Genomic DNA, 14,586 nt, shown 5'->3' on the forward strand with positions numbered 1-14,586 from the left:
TGCCCGATCAAAGATCTGTATAAGAACTAGAAGTAGGATCCTGGTCAAGAAGGATGTCAAGAGTTAGGTTAGATTTAGATTTGAAGAGGAGTAATGACAGAAGGCAGGTGAAAGCAGGAAATAGTTTGTTTCTAAACCACTAGGGTGGTATTTGCAATGTGTCGTGCACCAGGAGTGAGTGAAGTGTTAGAGCTCTAACACTCGTTAATAGTGAAAGATGCCTAGAGGAAAGTGAACGTGGCATTGTTAAGAAGATGAAGAGTGAATTGAGGCAAGAGATAAGTGACAGAGCTGCAAACCGCAGTGTGGGACTGCGTGCTCAGGCTTCATTCTCAGCCTTTGTGTATAGATGGTGAAATTTTAATTGAACGTCAAACCTAACTAGTACTTGCTTATATACTTTAATTGATGCCCTTTAGAAGTCTGGAAACGTTGGCAAAAGCGAAAAGATTTTAGGTGTGCCTGTAGGTCTAAGAGAATTCTTTATCCTAATGGAAAGCTAGAAGGTAATTGATAGGGAAGAGGGAGCGCTGTGCTAATTGACGTGTTAAGTATTAAGTATATGCTCTGCAATATGTTATATGGAGAGTAACAGTAGTAAATTGTCCCTTGATTCAGGCATGGAGTGTTGGCTAATACATGGGTAGTGGGGAGTCAGGGGCTCGTTTGCATGATTTTGAGGTGCTGATTGATTTGTGTGATATATTTAAATGCTGTTGCCTGACTTTGAGGATTTTAAGACAGCCTTTGTGGGTTGGCTTGTGTAATCGATTGTGCTACGTGTTTTTGCTATACTGATATTCTTAATGATTATTGTTTTCAGTTGAAAATGAGAGCTGGAGGAATGAGCGAGTCATCAAAATGGAAAAAGCAGAAGAGATCACCGAGGCCGCCTCGCCATGTAACTAAGGTCTCTCCTGGGACAGAACAACCAGCAGCCAGTACTAACACCACCACAGGTAAGTTGAAATCTGTTTCCAGAGACCAGACAACATCTGTTCTAGAGCTTTTTTGGAATCTGTCTTTATTTCATTTCTCTTAACATGTTGTTTTGCATTAGATTTTGTAATATTAGTTCTCAGTGACTATAGCAATAAAATATATCCTAGCTTTTCAGGTTCTGGAGAAAGAGTTTGATGGAGGCAGAATACACGTTGATGGAGGAAGGCATGGTCCTGTGGCTAACTTGACAGCATTCCTCTGCCTTCAGCATGCCTTACGGGGCAGTTTGTACAAAAGCGAATGGGGACCTGGAGAAGTGGCTGAGGTTACAGGCAGTCATGTGGTGTAGAGGAGTTGGAGGGTGCTGGAGGTATGTGGAAGAGATTGAGAGCAAGAGCGCTGGCAAGAGGAGAGCTAAGGGGCATGGAGCTGGGGAGAAAGTTTCCTGCAGCAGGAGATTGCTGACTTAAGTGACACATTCTTTCCTGTGTTCCTGAAGGATGTACCAAAGGGTATGGTGGTAATGAGGGAAGACCAAAGCATGACTGGGGTAAAATACACAAGTAGAACTGAGGGATGTGCAGAAACCTAGGTATCAAGGATGGGTGAACGAACAGATCTCTCACTATAGATGTAAAGACTGAAAACGTGCATTCACAGTCCATGAAATTTGAGTAAAGGGTTACGCTCATTAAGGGACAGGGAAATAGGGGAAGCGCTTGCAACTGTTACAGGAAGAATAGAGGCCTTGATACAGTAAGAAGGCATGAAGAGTTATGTAGGGGGAAAAAAGTAGAAGGAACAGCAAAGGTACCTGAAAGGGGGTTGTGCGCAGGAAACTAATGGGTATACGTGTGAATCGTTTTCCATGTTTAGCCTGTAGAAGTGATACAGTATGTGACTAGTGCTGCGAGCTCAAGAATGTAATGTTTGGGGACTTCCATATCCTATTTTTGTATAGGAGTAGACTAAATAGTTGTAACTGTTTTTAACTCTTCTCTGGATAAATGAATCCCTCTGGCTGCAAAGTACTCTGTCTCTTGTGCGCTCTCTGTTTTGATGGCTCAGACATAAACATTAACAGTGAAAGGAAGCAGATGGGAAAGTGGAGAAACAATAGCTGTGTAAAATACCTGGTTCTGACACTTATTCTGTCACAGTGTGGTATGAATGATCCCAAGTGTGTTTCTACCCAACAGCATGATTGGTGAAAACTGAGGAAATAACAAATGCAATCAAATTGCACGTAACTCAGAACATCCATCCAGATGAGAACTTATGTCTACATAAATCACCATTATATTTAAGTTTTCAAATCGGTATTAAATTCTGTTAAACATCATTATAACTCCTGTAACATTTTAGAGAGAAAGTTGAATTGTGTTACAAAGCATGTAATTAGCTCTGACCTTGTAGTTCTAGGTAATGTTAACCATTAATAATGATGCTTTTTAAAAGGCCAGAATCCTAGCTTAGCAGGTGAAGAAGAAAATATTGCAAAATTGATCATGTATTCTGTTACATTTCTTACAAATAAAGTAATGTCCTGCTACTTACTTAAGACACTTCTGAAAATCAAGTCATCAATAGAACATTGCTGTGCAAAGCTATGCACATTTCACATGTAAATGCATAACGTAAGTCTCGTTTGTGCCTTTATTACTGTGCCCTGCAGTATATCTTCTCTTTTTTAAATATTTGTTTTACATTTTTTAAGCTCTCCTCAGAACCACGAGAGGTGCAAATATGTGGGTTCCTTCTTCTAAAGGATAACTTAGATTCCTTGAGCATTGTAAAATAGTAAAAATCCTTCACTGCTCCATTTCAGACCCATTTGAATTCTATTGCAGTTCCGTTTGTTTAGGGAGAATTAAAGAAACGGGTCTTGCCATCCAGTCAAGTTAAAATTTTCACTTTGAAGGAATGACTAGTTCTTGATGCAAGTCTTTAAAGTAGTTGTGCTATTGTATCAAAGAGTAAAGTACTCCATTCGGACTATTTTCGGATTCCTTCTTAATTATAGAAACCCTCTGCACTCTTCTATGTGAATTACCTTATTTGCTGAGTTTGTTACATTCCAACTATTGTGTGTTAATTTGGAGAACTGCTAATATCTCTCCTGTTTGACTATTTAATTCGCTAATACCTAGCAAAAGAGAGCTTAGTTTATCTATGTTCTTTACATTAATGCATAACTATCTGAGGTTATTTGTAGTGTGAAGTAGTGCTCCAAGTACAGAATAATACTGATCTTTTGGCTTCTGTTTCTCATCAGCAAGCGGAGTTACTTTCATAGATGCTCCTCCCAGCTCCTCTGGGAGCTCAGAAAATGTTTCATCTGCAGTCAGCCCTGCTACAGACAGTGGTTTGGAGTTGTCCTCACAGACTACCTCCAAGGAAGATCTGACAGACTTGGACCAAGTCGCTTCTTTGGGTCTTAATGCAGGAATGCCTTCAAATGAGGCCAAAGTCACTGAAAATCAAAATCAGCCCGAACTTCAGGTACGTGGATATAACTTATAAAGGGAAGCTCCAGCTCCCAGCATAATCAGTTGTGGATTTAGCACGCTTACTCTCTTTCTGTCTCTCTTTTCGATCATAGGGTATATATTCTATTTCAAGGCTTAGGGTCAGAATAAAACGTTCTTTGCTATAAGTGATTTGTATATTCATAAACATTCACTCTTTGTTTTCTCTTGAGACCATCCCCATTGGCTGAGAAATTATAACTGTGCAGCCCAACAATGCACCTACGTAGCTAGTTGTACTCCTGCCAATATCATTAACCTTAATTAAAGGAGAAACTGTTAGAGGGAAATCTGCAGAACTCATTTTATTATCTTTAGTGAACAATTTTACTTGAGGTTGTAGAAATTCAGCTGTTGGTGTTTGCGTATGTGCAATACTGTTGCTGTGAAATATGACAAACCTGAACCGAGGCCTTTGTCAGTAAGTTTTCCTTTGTGTTGTCTCCACTTCTCCTGCAACAGTCATACTGTTGAGAGGATGGATTAGAGCTGCAGGGAACCTTTCGGAGCTGCAGATGTTTTGAATGGTAAAAGGCTAAGAGGACATAGATAGAAATAGTGTGCTGAAATTAAGTAGCATTTAAAATTGAAAAATGAGCCAAATTCTAACCTCGGGGGCAGTAAGAACTGATAGGTAATAGGAGTATATTCAAAGTAAAATCCTTAGTCTTGCAACCTAGAGTTATGTAAAATAGGTAACAACTAGATAGAAGTGAAAGGGTGGAGAGGGTTGCAGATTATCTAGAGGCACTCTTTTCTTGTAGATTTTTTTTTTTTCCTGATCTCTTCTATTACTGACCTGTGTAGTTTTAATAATTCTGAATGAACCATGAACAAATAAGCCTTTCTTTTAGCTTGTCTAGCGCTTGTTAACCTTTGTTTTGCTTCTTTCATTCCCAAATGACTGTTATCAATGAAGAATGAAAGTCTGAGGGAGGAGAAGATCCAGTCAGCTTCCGTCGAGTCTATCCCTGAGGTCCTAGAGGAGTGCACATCTGTAGCAGAACATTCTGACTCTGCCTCAGTTCATGACATGGACTATGTAAATCCCCGAGGAGTACGTTTTACTCAGTCTTCCCAAAAAGAAGGTGAGAGGTGGGCAATGTTGCTAAAGTCCTTTCTCCTTTCCACTGTTCTTTTCCACTTTCTGCTAAGAAGGTGATAAGCTCCTGTTCCTCAGTGGGTTAGTAGCAACTTCATTTGTAATACTTGTTAGGCACCTGCAAAAAGCAAAAGCAATGTTAAGAGTGCTAAATCTCTCTTTTTCCTTTAGGAGCAGCACTGGTCCCCTATGGGCTACCATGTATTAGGGAACTGTTCCGCTTTCTTATCTCGCTCACCAACCCTCATGACCGCCACAACTCTGAGGTGATGATCCACATGGGGCTGCAGCTGCTAACTGTTGCCCTGGAGTCAGCACCCATTGCAAACTGCCAGTCCCTCTTGGGACTTGTGAAGGAGGAGTTGTGCCGGCACCTATTTCAAGTGAGTCTGGCTTGTGCTAGCATGGCATGTGGCACTGGGGAGTCAGATACTAATTTGCATCAAAGAGTCTCTTGGAATTTAGTGTTCTGAGGTTTGGCAGGTCTCAGTCTTCAAATAACTCATTGCAATGCAGCAGAGAGCTTCTGAATTGCACCAGCAAAACAGTGCTGTTGCAAAGCCAGAGAGATTGTGGTGTGCTATTTTCTTCAGACCAGGGCCAAGAAGAATGAAGGTGATTTGAATGAACTGTTACTGTGGGATAACACTGTGTTTTGACATAATTGGTTTTGAGGTAATTACGAATGCAAGTTACCAGCTTAGTAGTAGGCAGAACCTTTGGAGTGCCAAGCTATTAATTGCACAAGGGCCATCTCAGAGGGAGGTCTTATCCCAAGTTCCTTCTCCACTAACAGGATCTGTGGACTTGGCAAAAGAACAAATTTGTTGTAGGAAAAGTGTTACCGCAAGCAGAAGGGAATGAAGTTGTATTCATCCTGACTAGCAAAAAGTGAGACCAGGAGGTTGAATAAGGGATTGGTTTTTGAAATACCATTGCTATGGGAGGCAATGTGTGGATCTCGAGGTTGTTGCAGGTGATGCCTGCAGTGCCACAATACTGCTACTTATAGCACATAATGACTAGCCTTTGTAATTATTTAAATTTTTTCTTGTTCAGCTGCTGAGTGTTGAACGGCTCAATCTGTATGCAACCTCCCTCAGGGTGTGCTTTCTTCTCTTTGAGAGCATGAGAGAGCATCTGAAATTCCAGCTGGAGGTGAGTTTTTTGAGGATCACTGGGTGCCTGGTTATAGTTTATTGGGCTTCAGTTGAACGCATATATCTAGGCAGTAAGATACAGTCTAAATATCAGTTTACCTTTGTATAAATGACTCAGTGGGTTATGGGTAGGCTGTGTAGGCCTTTTCTTGTTGGATAATAAAATTTCTTCGAGACTGGTGTACTGCACTACCTGCCTTCATACTGGTTTGTTTTTTGGTTTTTTTTTTTTTTTTTTAGAAAGGTAAAGCCAGGTGCACTGAATGGTAGAACTATTTGAAACCTTTTTACAGTCTCCTTCAGAATGAGCCATCATTAAAGATGGAGTGTCATGTGGGAAGATGAAACTCAGATCTATTTCTGTAGTCCTCAAAGCTATTCACTGTCCCGCTTTCTCTTTTCTTTCCTTAATCTGAGCTGCCCTGTGTTTCTGCCAGATGTACATCAAGAAGCTGATGGAAATTATCACTGTGGAAAACCCAAAGATGCCCTATGAAATGAAGGAGATGGCTTTGGAGGCCATTGTCCAGCTGTGGAGGATCCCCAGTTTCGTGACAGAGCTCTACATAAACTACGACTGTGACTACTACTGCGCCAACCTCTTCGAGGAGCTCACCAAGCTGCTCTCCAAGGTGCTGAACCGCCGAACGGGGGCTGTCCGCCTCAGCGGGCGGGAGGGAGGGAGCAGCGGGGTGCCGAAGGGGAAGCGGGTAACTCAGAACAAGGGTACTTAAGAGTGGGAGTGGTACTTAAGAATTCGGTGTGAGTCATCTGTAGAGATTAAGATGGCCGTCTTCTTTTGGAAGCAGAAGACAAAAGAAAACCATGATGTTTTACTAGTGTCAGAGCAGATAAACCATTAAGTATACGCTACAAAGCTTTGTGTGAAAAGTTTAGAGTGTTCTGTTGTATGCTTTAGGCTTCCCCAAGCTGTGAAGGAAACTTCCTTCCCCCGTTATGGTGAGAGAGGCATGAAACCTGACTAATGCGCTTATTTTTTTTCCCAGAATGCCTTCCCAGTTTCTGGACAGCTGTATACTGTCCATCTGCTGTCTCTGGAAGCATTGCTGACAGTGATAGATAGCACTGAGGCACATTGTCAGGCCAAAGTGCTGAGTAACATACATCAACAAGACAAGGAAGCTGTCAAATTCAGTCCAGAAACCATGAACAGCACCAAAGACACAAGCAATAGTAAGACCCCTTTCTTTGATATTTTGATATTAAGCTTAGTCTTTTGCTAAACTTACAGATCTCAGTTTCGTAGCTGACATAGTAAGCTCCTTAAATATATGTTTTCAGTCTTCCTGTTGCATGTTTTATAACTACACACTGATGTTAATAACCATGCTGTTTGTAAAATGCACGGATATTAAAATGTGCCCCTCATCTGAAGCTTTATATTAAGGCCATGTCAAGACTGGCAGTCACAACAGAAGGAGGGTATGCGATGGAAATCACATAGTCAAAATACTGAGGATACTGAGGAATTGCAGTTACTTGCGGGAACTCCTTTGAATAAGCATATGTTCAGCTTAGAGTGATCAGTTCATTATTTCTCTATTGCTAGCTTTTTCCTTGGCTTATGGTTTTGTTTATGTGTGGGGATTTTTATTATTTATTTTAACTTCTACAGATAATGAGAGAGTACTCAGTGAGGGAAAATCTTCCACTGCAGTCTCAGAGCCAGCTGGGGCATGTCCTCCCACCAGTGGGTGCCTTATGGCTGATCAGATGAAGGAAGGCTGCATGGATTTGGAAGGAGGAAGTGAGGCAGGTAATAGGCTCTGCGGTACCCTGATACTTTGTGTGTGTATATGCTGAGAATGGTCCTGACATACTATAGACCACTATAGGTATTGTGTGTTCAAATAAGGAGGAGATATGTTGTGACTATTTGTTTATTATAGGTGTGCTATATATGCCTACTAACTGTTGCATTTCTTCTGGGAGGGGGTTAGATCCGGTGGGTCAGTTTGGGGCAAAAGTGTGTGAAATTTATACCAGTACTTAGTATTTTTAAGGTAGTCAAGGCTCTGCAGGGGATCGATAGTGTAGGTAGTCAAAATAGCTAGAAAATTAAATCTTGCGGATGTGTGAAATTGTGCGGGACAAGAAGCTACTATGCAGTTATGCTGAAGAAAATGTTGGTGGGAGGAATGTAGCGAGTTAATAGCAGGAGTGTGACTGCCATTTGCAGGGCAGCACATTGCAGCAAGACTCCATGACTGAAAGTTATGGTGGGACACTATAGTGGGCTGAGGTGCTACTCTGAGGATAGCTTTGACCCTAATGACACTTTGTCCTTCTAGCTGAGAAGAATATCCCCAGGAAGCCTACCCGATTTTCTTGTATCCTTCCAAGCCCTCAGGAACTTATGCAGATTAAGAACAAAAAGAAGGTATGATTTGGAGCATACTGCAAATAGATCTTTGAGTGTTCTCTTTGTTTCCTATCCCATGTGGCCTCTGCATGACTGGTGATATCTCAGAAATTTTGAGTTCTAGTCTCTGCTGCTAAGAATTAAATAGTCACTGAAAATCCTGCTACACTGCAGAGAGTAGTGACTGTTATCTGTCCTAGTTTCGTTGTGCTAAAAGTTGCAAGAGGTGGTGTGGAAATTTTGAGGCACGATTTGTAAGCTAGGTCCATATGATTTCTGGGTGGGAAAGTTGCTGGATCTAGTTTGCATTATGTGGACATAATCAGGTACTTTCATCAAAAAGAGGAGGTTCCCTACTCTTACCAAAGCTGTAAATGGAGAGCATACCAAGAGGCCCATAGTAGAAATTAATAGTCTAGCCTCCTGTTCTGGTGTGTTTATTCCCAGGTTTGCTTTATCATAAGGATGACGGACAAGATTGTCTTGATTGCTGCAAAGCCATTCTTTGTCTAGATGTCCGTTTCTTTGAACCTCATTAATCCAAGTTATAGTCTAACAGTACAGCTTTTCCATTCCCTAAGTGGTTCCAGTCTAGGTCTAGTGTTGACAAAGGTGCTCCATGCTGATGACTTGTATTTATCGGCTGTTGTGTGTCAAGCATCAGATTCTGGCCTGCTTGTTCACCTCCAGAGACAGTGGAAGAATATACCTAAAGTCCCTAAGGGTTACGTGGGACTGCTTTTTTTGGGGGTGTTTTTCATTCACAGATGTTCTTTGTACGGATTTCGTTCTCTCTGCACAACATATACATGACAGAGCTAGGTTATTTAGGAAGTGAGAGATTACTAAATTTCAGTATGAAAATGACACATATTCTGGATGAAATGTGAGTGGCCGTAGTCATTGTGGAGTAAGAAGCCAGATGATATACTGGAAGAAGCTGTTAATGTCTTTGAACAATTCATTGGTGATAGAGAGAAAGATTTTTGATTTGTACCTGACTAAAAGGCTTGTGACTTCCCTCTCCAGCATAAGTGGTTTTATTTTACATTATTATAAGGGAGTGGTGGTCATATTTGTTTAAACTTACTTAAACAAAAATACTGAAGGAAGTACAACAGATCTCTTTCTATTGCCATACTAATCTGTGCCTTGTGATCTGCATTGTCAGTCTCTGGATCTGAATGTAATTTAAGGCATTGGTTTCTCTCTAGGAAATCTGCTGCAGTACTTAGGAACTTGGTTCTTTACCTACAAGACAGTGCTGCAGTGGGATAATGTTAATTGGCTTCCCAAGCCACAAGGACAGTGGGGGGAAGTGATTGTCAGCATAGTCTTCAAAGCAACCACCAAGTTTTCACATTAGCTAATTTCTAAGAAATTAATATTGATTTAGTTACTGTTTCATTTGTAACCCTTTGCTTTGCATTAATTACAGCTTTCATGGCAGCTTTGCTGATGGACTTTGTGTGAAAGTCCTTTGTTGAGAAGGGAGCTTGCATAGTGCTTCCACTGCTCTAAGTGAAAACCTCTGATAATACTCCAGCTTTCCTGTGCTGGAAAACAAGGTTAGAAGAAATCAAGATCATTGCCAGTGGCTGAGAGTTCCTTAAAGAAAGTTCCAGGTGGCCCTAAGAAAAGGGGAAGTGCTTTGTGCTGCAGCAGAGGGCAGAAAGATGTTCATAAATCTCTCCTAATTTCCCCAGGGAAAATCCTTTCCTGACCCTAAATCTGCTAATGATTTCATCCTGAGCATGTAAACAGGGCACACAAAACGTTCATGTTAAGTAATGTTGATGCTGACGTGTCAGCAGCATGTTCTGCTTCCTGTAACCTCTGAAGTACTAAACATTACCAGTGCTGGAAGGAGGAAAAAAGCTAAGTAAAAGCAGAAAACAAATTATGCATCAAATGGAAAGTTTTCTTTTTTTTTTTTTTTTTTTCAAAGGCAATGACCAGGAGCTCAAGAGCATAGGACTGACAGGATTATAAATGCAGTGCAAACTGCCAGCAGTCTGGTCTCCTTTCAGGTAGTCTTAAGAAGTATAACCAGTCCACAGAATACCCTAGGGCTTGGGTTACAGGATTTACAGCTGAACAGAAATGCTGCTAGCGTCATACAGTCCCTTCAGGCCTGTTACACTTGGGCAGCATATGGTTATTATTTTGTTATGCCCTCACTGGGTCCTCGTGCGCTCCATGCTATTTCAAGGTCTGTGTTTCATTGCAATTTGAAGATGTTCACGCAGGCAGGGGAAGGAGAGAACAGAGGGCTGGTGGCTTATGAGGTACTGAGAAACCCAGGGGAGCTAGTAATCATGATGGTCACGAATTTAGTTCACTAGGTCATTGCTAGCAGTTTGATCGTGATAGGAGCTAACAGGGAACTGACATTTATTCTGGTGCCTTAGTAAAGTTCATACAGTTGTTTGTGCTTTTAGTTTTTTTGAACACCACCAAGAACATTCAGTTAACCCTTTCTTAGTCGGGCATTTCATTATGCTGTGACTGTGGCACAGTCTAGTTTCATAAAATAAAAATCAAGCAGGGCAAAACTAAAAAAGCTATCTGATGCTTGACACACAACAGCAGATAAATACAAGTCATCAGCGTGGAGCACCTTTGTCAACACTAGACCTAGACTGGAACCACTTAGGGAATGGAAAAGCTGTACTGTTAGACTATAACTTGGATTAGTGAGGTTCAAAGAAACAGACATCTAGACAAAGAATGGCTTTGTAGCAATCAAGGCAATCTTGTCCATCATCCTTATGATAAAGCAAACCTGGGAATAAACACACCAGAACAGGAGGCTAGACTATTAATTTCTACTATGGGCCTCTTGGTACGCTCTCCATTTACATCAAAATGTAAAACGCATCTGCTCTTCCCAGCCTACAGATAGCCTTGTCATGCTGGAATATCAGATGTTCCTGGAACTATGTCTCACTAGCAGAATGTTTTCTGGTTCTTAGTTTAAGCTTTTGCAGCACTTCTTCCTTGCACCTGCTGAATACGTGCCAAGGATTCTTGCTGCATGTCTCCTGGCAGTGAGGTAGAGTATAAGAGGCTGGAGCCAAAGCAGACAGAAGAGGGCATGGAGCAGCACTGCTGTTTTAACTGGGTAGAGTTGATCTTGCCACATATCTGGGGTTCATCAGAGACCTTCGTCTGCTCTGTTTACATAATAGATCAGGTGAGGCATTTGAAGTAGCAGAGCTAATTGCTCAGTGAAATGTCAAAGCTTTTCAAAGACAGCAGCTCATGCTTGCTCTGTCCAGTAGTATTTGATAATGAATCCTTGTGATGAATGCAGGTTTTCTGGCCTTGGTTAGCCTTCATGCCAGATTACACAGCACAATAAATTTGATCCTGCTGAGGTTGATCTCTATTCTCCTTTGCTTTTGGTTCAAATGCCAAGAACAATCTAAAGTAAGAAATGCACTTCAAGCTTGTAATTATCAGAATGTCTCCTTCAGCTCCTGATAACCGGCACAGAGCAGTTCAACCAAAAGCCAAAGAAAGGGATACAGTTTCTGCAGGAGAAGAACCTTCTTGCCACCCCCATTGACAACAATGAGATAGCCAGGTGGCTACGGGAAAATCCTCGCCTGGACAAGAAGATGATTGGGGAATTTGTGAGCGACCGTAAGAACATAGACTTGCTGGAAAGCTTTGTTGGGTGAGAGTCTTTCTGTATCTCTTTAATCAGAAAGGGGTGAAAGTTAAAAGTTCAGTGATTAAAAAAAAGCAGTAGAATAGTAGTTCCTGGAGGCACTGGATTTGTATCGCTTGGTTCTCTGTGTACCACCGTGCTTTAATTCTGTGCATCTCTTGCATATGGTAACACCTTAGATACATATAATAGTATGATATTTGAGCTTCTTTCAGTGGGACCAGTCTCTGGGAAGACTGGAGACATTATAACATGCAAAATCACCTGTAGGATTGTTGACTCTCTTATTGTTTTTTGCCTGTTCATGGTATGTTTCTTCTCTCCTCACCCCCCCCCCACTCTTTACTGTTTGTCCTCTGTGAAATCTGTTATTCTGATGCTGAAACAAACAAGGCAGCAGTCAGTTGTTTCAGTTTCTCATTGCATTTCATTCTTCTTGCAGGACTTTCAGCTTCCAAGGTTTAAGGTTGGATGAAGCCTTACGACTTTATCTAGAAGCCTTCAGATTACCAGGAGAGGCACCCGTAATCCAGAGACTGTTGGAAGCCTTCACAGAACATTGGAGGGTGTGTACTTGGTGGGCAGAAAGCTCAAAACTGTGTTCTTTATTATGCTTCTGCTTGCTATGATGGATGTGTCTGTTCAAACTATCTATATAAGCTCTCTGTGCCCTGCAGGCAACAGCTGTTGTTTTGTTGGAGGTGGCAGCAGTGCATAGATTTCAGGGGTGCTTTTTGGAAGCTGGAGCCAGAGCCTGGGATTTTTGTTTTTTCCCAGGGATGATTCAGTACTGTGGGCAGGAAAATGGCTGTCTTGCGTCACTGATATCGCTGTTCCTGTAGGACTAATTTGTGCATACGTTTGCCTTTCAGAAATCAAATGGGTCCCCATTTGCTAATAGTGATGCCTGCTTTGCCCTGGCCTATGCAGTTATTATGCTGAACACTGACCAGCATAACCACAATGTCCGCAAGCAGAATGTCCCAATGACTCTGGAGGTAGGTGTTATCAGTGTAGGCACCTGTGTTCTCTGGTTTTAATAGCAATCTAGTACCTGTTTTCATCTCGGTGGCATTTTCTTTTTTCCCTGGCATTCATCACTCATGTACACAATAAGCTGGTGTGCAGCGCTGAAGTTGAGTACGGTTGGAGAAGGGTAACTGTGGGCAAGGGGCAGTCTGAAGAAATATGAGCTTAGCAGACAACTTGCCATGTTCATCAAGAGACTTGTGTGTGTGTGAGCAAACTGTATGCTAAGACATAGTAAGAATGAGAAGATTCTTGAACTGCTGTGGGCTTCTGGAGAGTTCAAGTTCTGTGAGTGTCAGTGCAGTGGTACGGACCTGTCATTCTGATGTCCAGCCTCAGCTAAGCATGTGTTGTGTTGTGTCTCTGTTCTTTCCTTGTCAGCAGGGACAGGGGTTACTGCGCACTACTGCCACTAATAATAACATTTAGTCTTTGAACTTTGAGGCTGCACGCTGAAGAATGCAGGAAAATCTCCTTCTAGTCCCATGAAAAACAAGTGAAGTATTGATCCTAGACAAGCAGCTAAAGCTGGAGGTATTAGGAGCTAACGGTAGTATAATTTTTTTCAGGAGTTTCGGAAGAACCTGAAAGGTGTGAATGGAGGCAAAGACTTTGAACAGGACATATTGGAAGACATGTACCATGCCATCAAGTAAGAATCAACCTGTCATCTCCTTGTATGCAGAGAGCAAACTAGAGTTGTTTGATCTGTGAGACCTCTGGAGAGTACGTAAAGAGACTCGCCGATCATGTGCCTGTTTGCCTTAGACCAACTTCCAGCTCCACGTGGGGCAGTGGTAACAAGCCTGTCACAGTGATTGCACTGGATTTGTATCTTTGGATTCTTGCCATGGTATTTTAATCCACAGAGCTTAAGCTAAAGTTAAAAAATACATTACTTCTGTCAACATGCAAAAGAATGGCTGAGCAGGACCGGCACATGTGACATGCTGTATCTAAGAAGGCTCCGTTCTCCAGACCAGACCTTTAGGCTTCTCTAGAACATTTTATGTAGTGCTAGAGATAGTATCTCTAGCTGACATAACGTGTTCAGGTCTCAGTTTCATATGTTCTGCTTTTGAGCTCTTCATATGAGGCTGCTGTCTGCGTCAATCTCTTCTGCCACCCCTGAAGCTCTTGGCACACTGACTGGTATTTGAGGAGAATTCCTGGTGGCTGAGGCAGTTTTGTGCACAGAGTAGCTCTGGGCAAGGACCTTTAATAACAGCTCAGAAATCTAGCCTATCAGTAAATTCAGGCCCAGCCAATTTGAAGCTGAGAGGATTACATCTCTGAGGAGACAGGATGTGACTCTGACTTTCAGCTGGTTTCAGTCTGCGGTGGCAGACAGTGGCTTGGGCTGGAAGCAGGGCAGTGTGATTAGGCTGACCTTCCCTTTTGAGCCTTCTCTGGGACGGTGGGGATGCTGCCTGTACTAAATATCTAGAAATTCTTCAAGAGGTAGCTCTAGCTTTCAAATAGAGCTCTGGTTTTGATTGGCCTCTCTTCCCTGAGGGTGTTCTTAATGTTTTTGGTAGTACCCTGAGAATATCCTCATATCTTTCAGTTAACTAGTACCTCTGTCCCAGTCTATTCCCCTTTATCCTGCCTTCACCAGATACTTCAGCTTTTTCAGTATGTACTGTGGCTAAAACAATCGGTGTATCATTTTGGTATTATTCCATCTCAGAGAGATTGACCCAGTGTCATAGTTGAGATTAAGGAACTGTTTGGGTTTTTTGTATTATTAGGGGGGAAATAAATCA

At 41.9% G+C, this 14,586-nt stretch overlaps 1 protein-coding gene across 6 annotated transcripts in view; it reads left to right on the forward strand.

The window, feature by feature from the left end:
• Window positions 1-14,586, forward strand: part of GBF1 (golgi brefeldin A resistant guanine nucleotide exchange factor 1) — a 108,344-nt gene that overhangs the window by 76,163 nt on the left and 17,595 nt on the right. For all 6 annotated transcript variants that reach the window (XM_054205810.1, XM_054205813.1, XM_054205811.1 and 3 more), the window contains 13 exons: window positions 824-959; window positions 3,218-3,444; window positions 4,390-4,558; window positions 4,744-4,955; window positions 5,632-5,730; window positions 6,170-6,364; window positions 6,740-6,926; window positions 7,369-7,509; window positions 8,045-8,133; window positions 11,595-11,797; window positions 12,234-12,357; window positions 12,664-12,789; window positions 13,390-13,472. In XM_054205810.1, coding sequence (XP_054061785.1) covers window positions 824-959; window positions 3,218-3,444; window positions 4,390-4,558; window positions 4,744-4,955; window positions 5,632-5,730; window positions 6,170-6,364; window positions 6,740-6,926; window positions 7,369-7,509; window positions 8,045-8,133; window positions 11,595-11,797; window positions 12,234-12,357; window positions 12,664-12,789; window positions 13,390-13,472 — 1,991 coding nt within the window. The remainder of the gene's footprint in view (window positions 1-823; window positions 960-3,217; window positions 3,445-4,389; window positions 4,559-4,743; window positions 4,956-5,631; window positions 5,731-6,169; window positions 6,365-6,739; window positions 6,927-7,368; window positions 7,510-8,044; window positions 8,134-11,594; window positions 11,798-12,233; window positions 12,358-12,663; window positions 12,790-13,389; window positions 13,473-14,586) is intronic.

This window comes from Rissa tridactyla, chromosome 6 (genome assembly GCF_028500815.1).
Source record: "Rissa tridactyla isolate bRisTri1 chromosome 6, bRisTri1.patW.cur.20221130, whole genome shotgun sequence".
Classification (NCBI taxonomy): domain Eukaryota; kingdom Metazoa; phylum Chordata; class Aves; order Charadriiformes; family Laridae; genus Rissa; species Rissa tridactyla.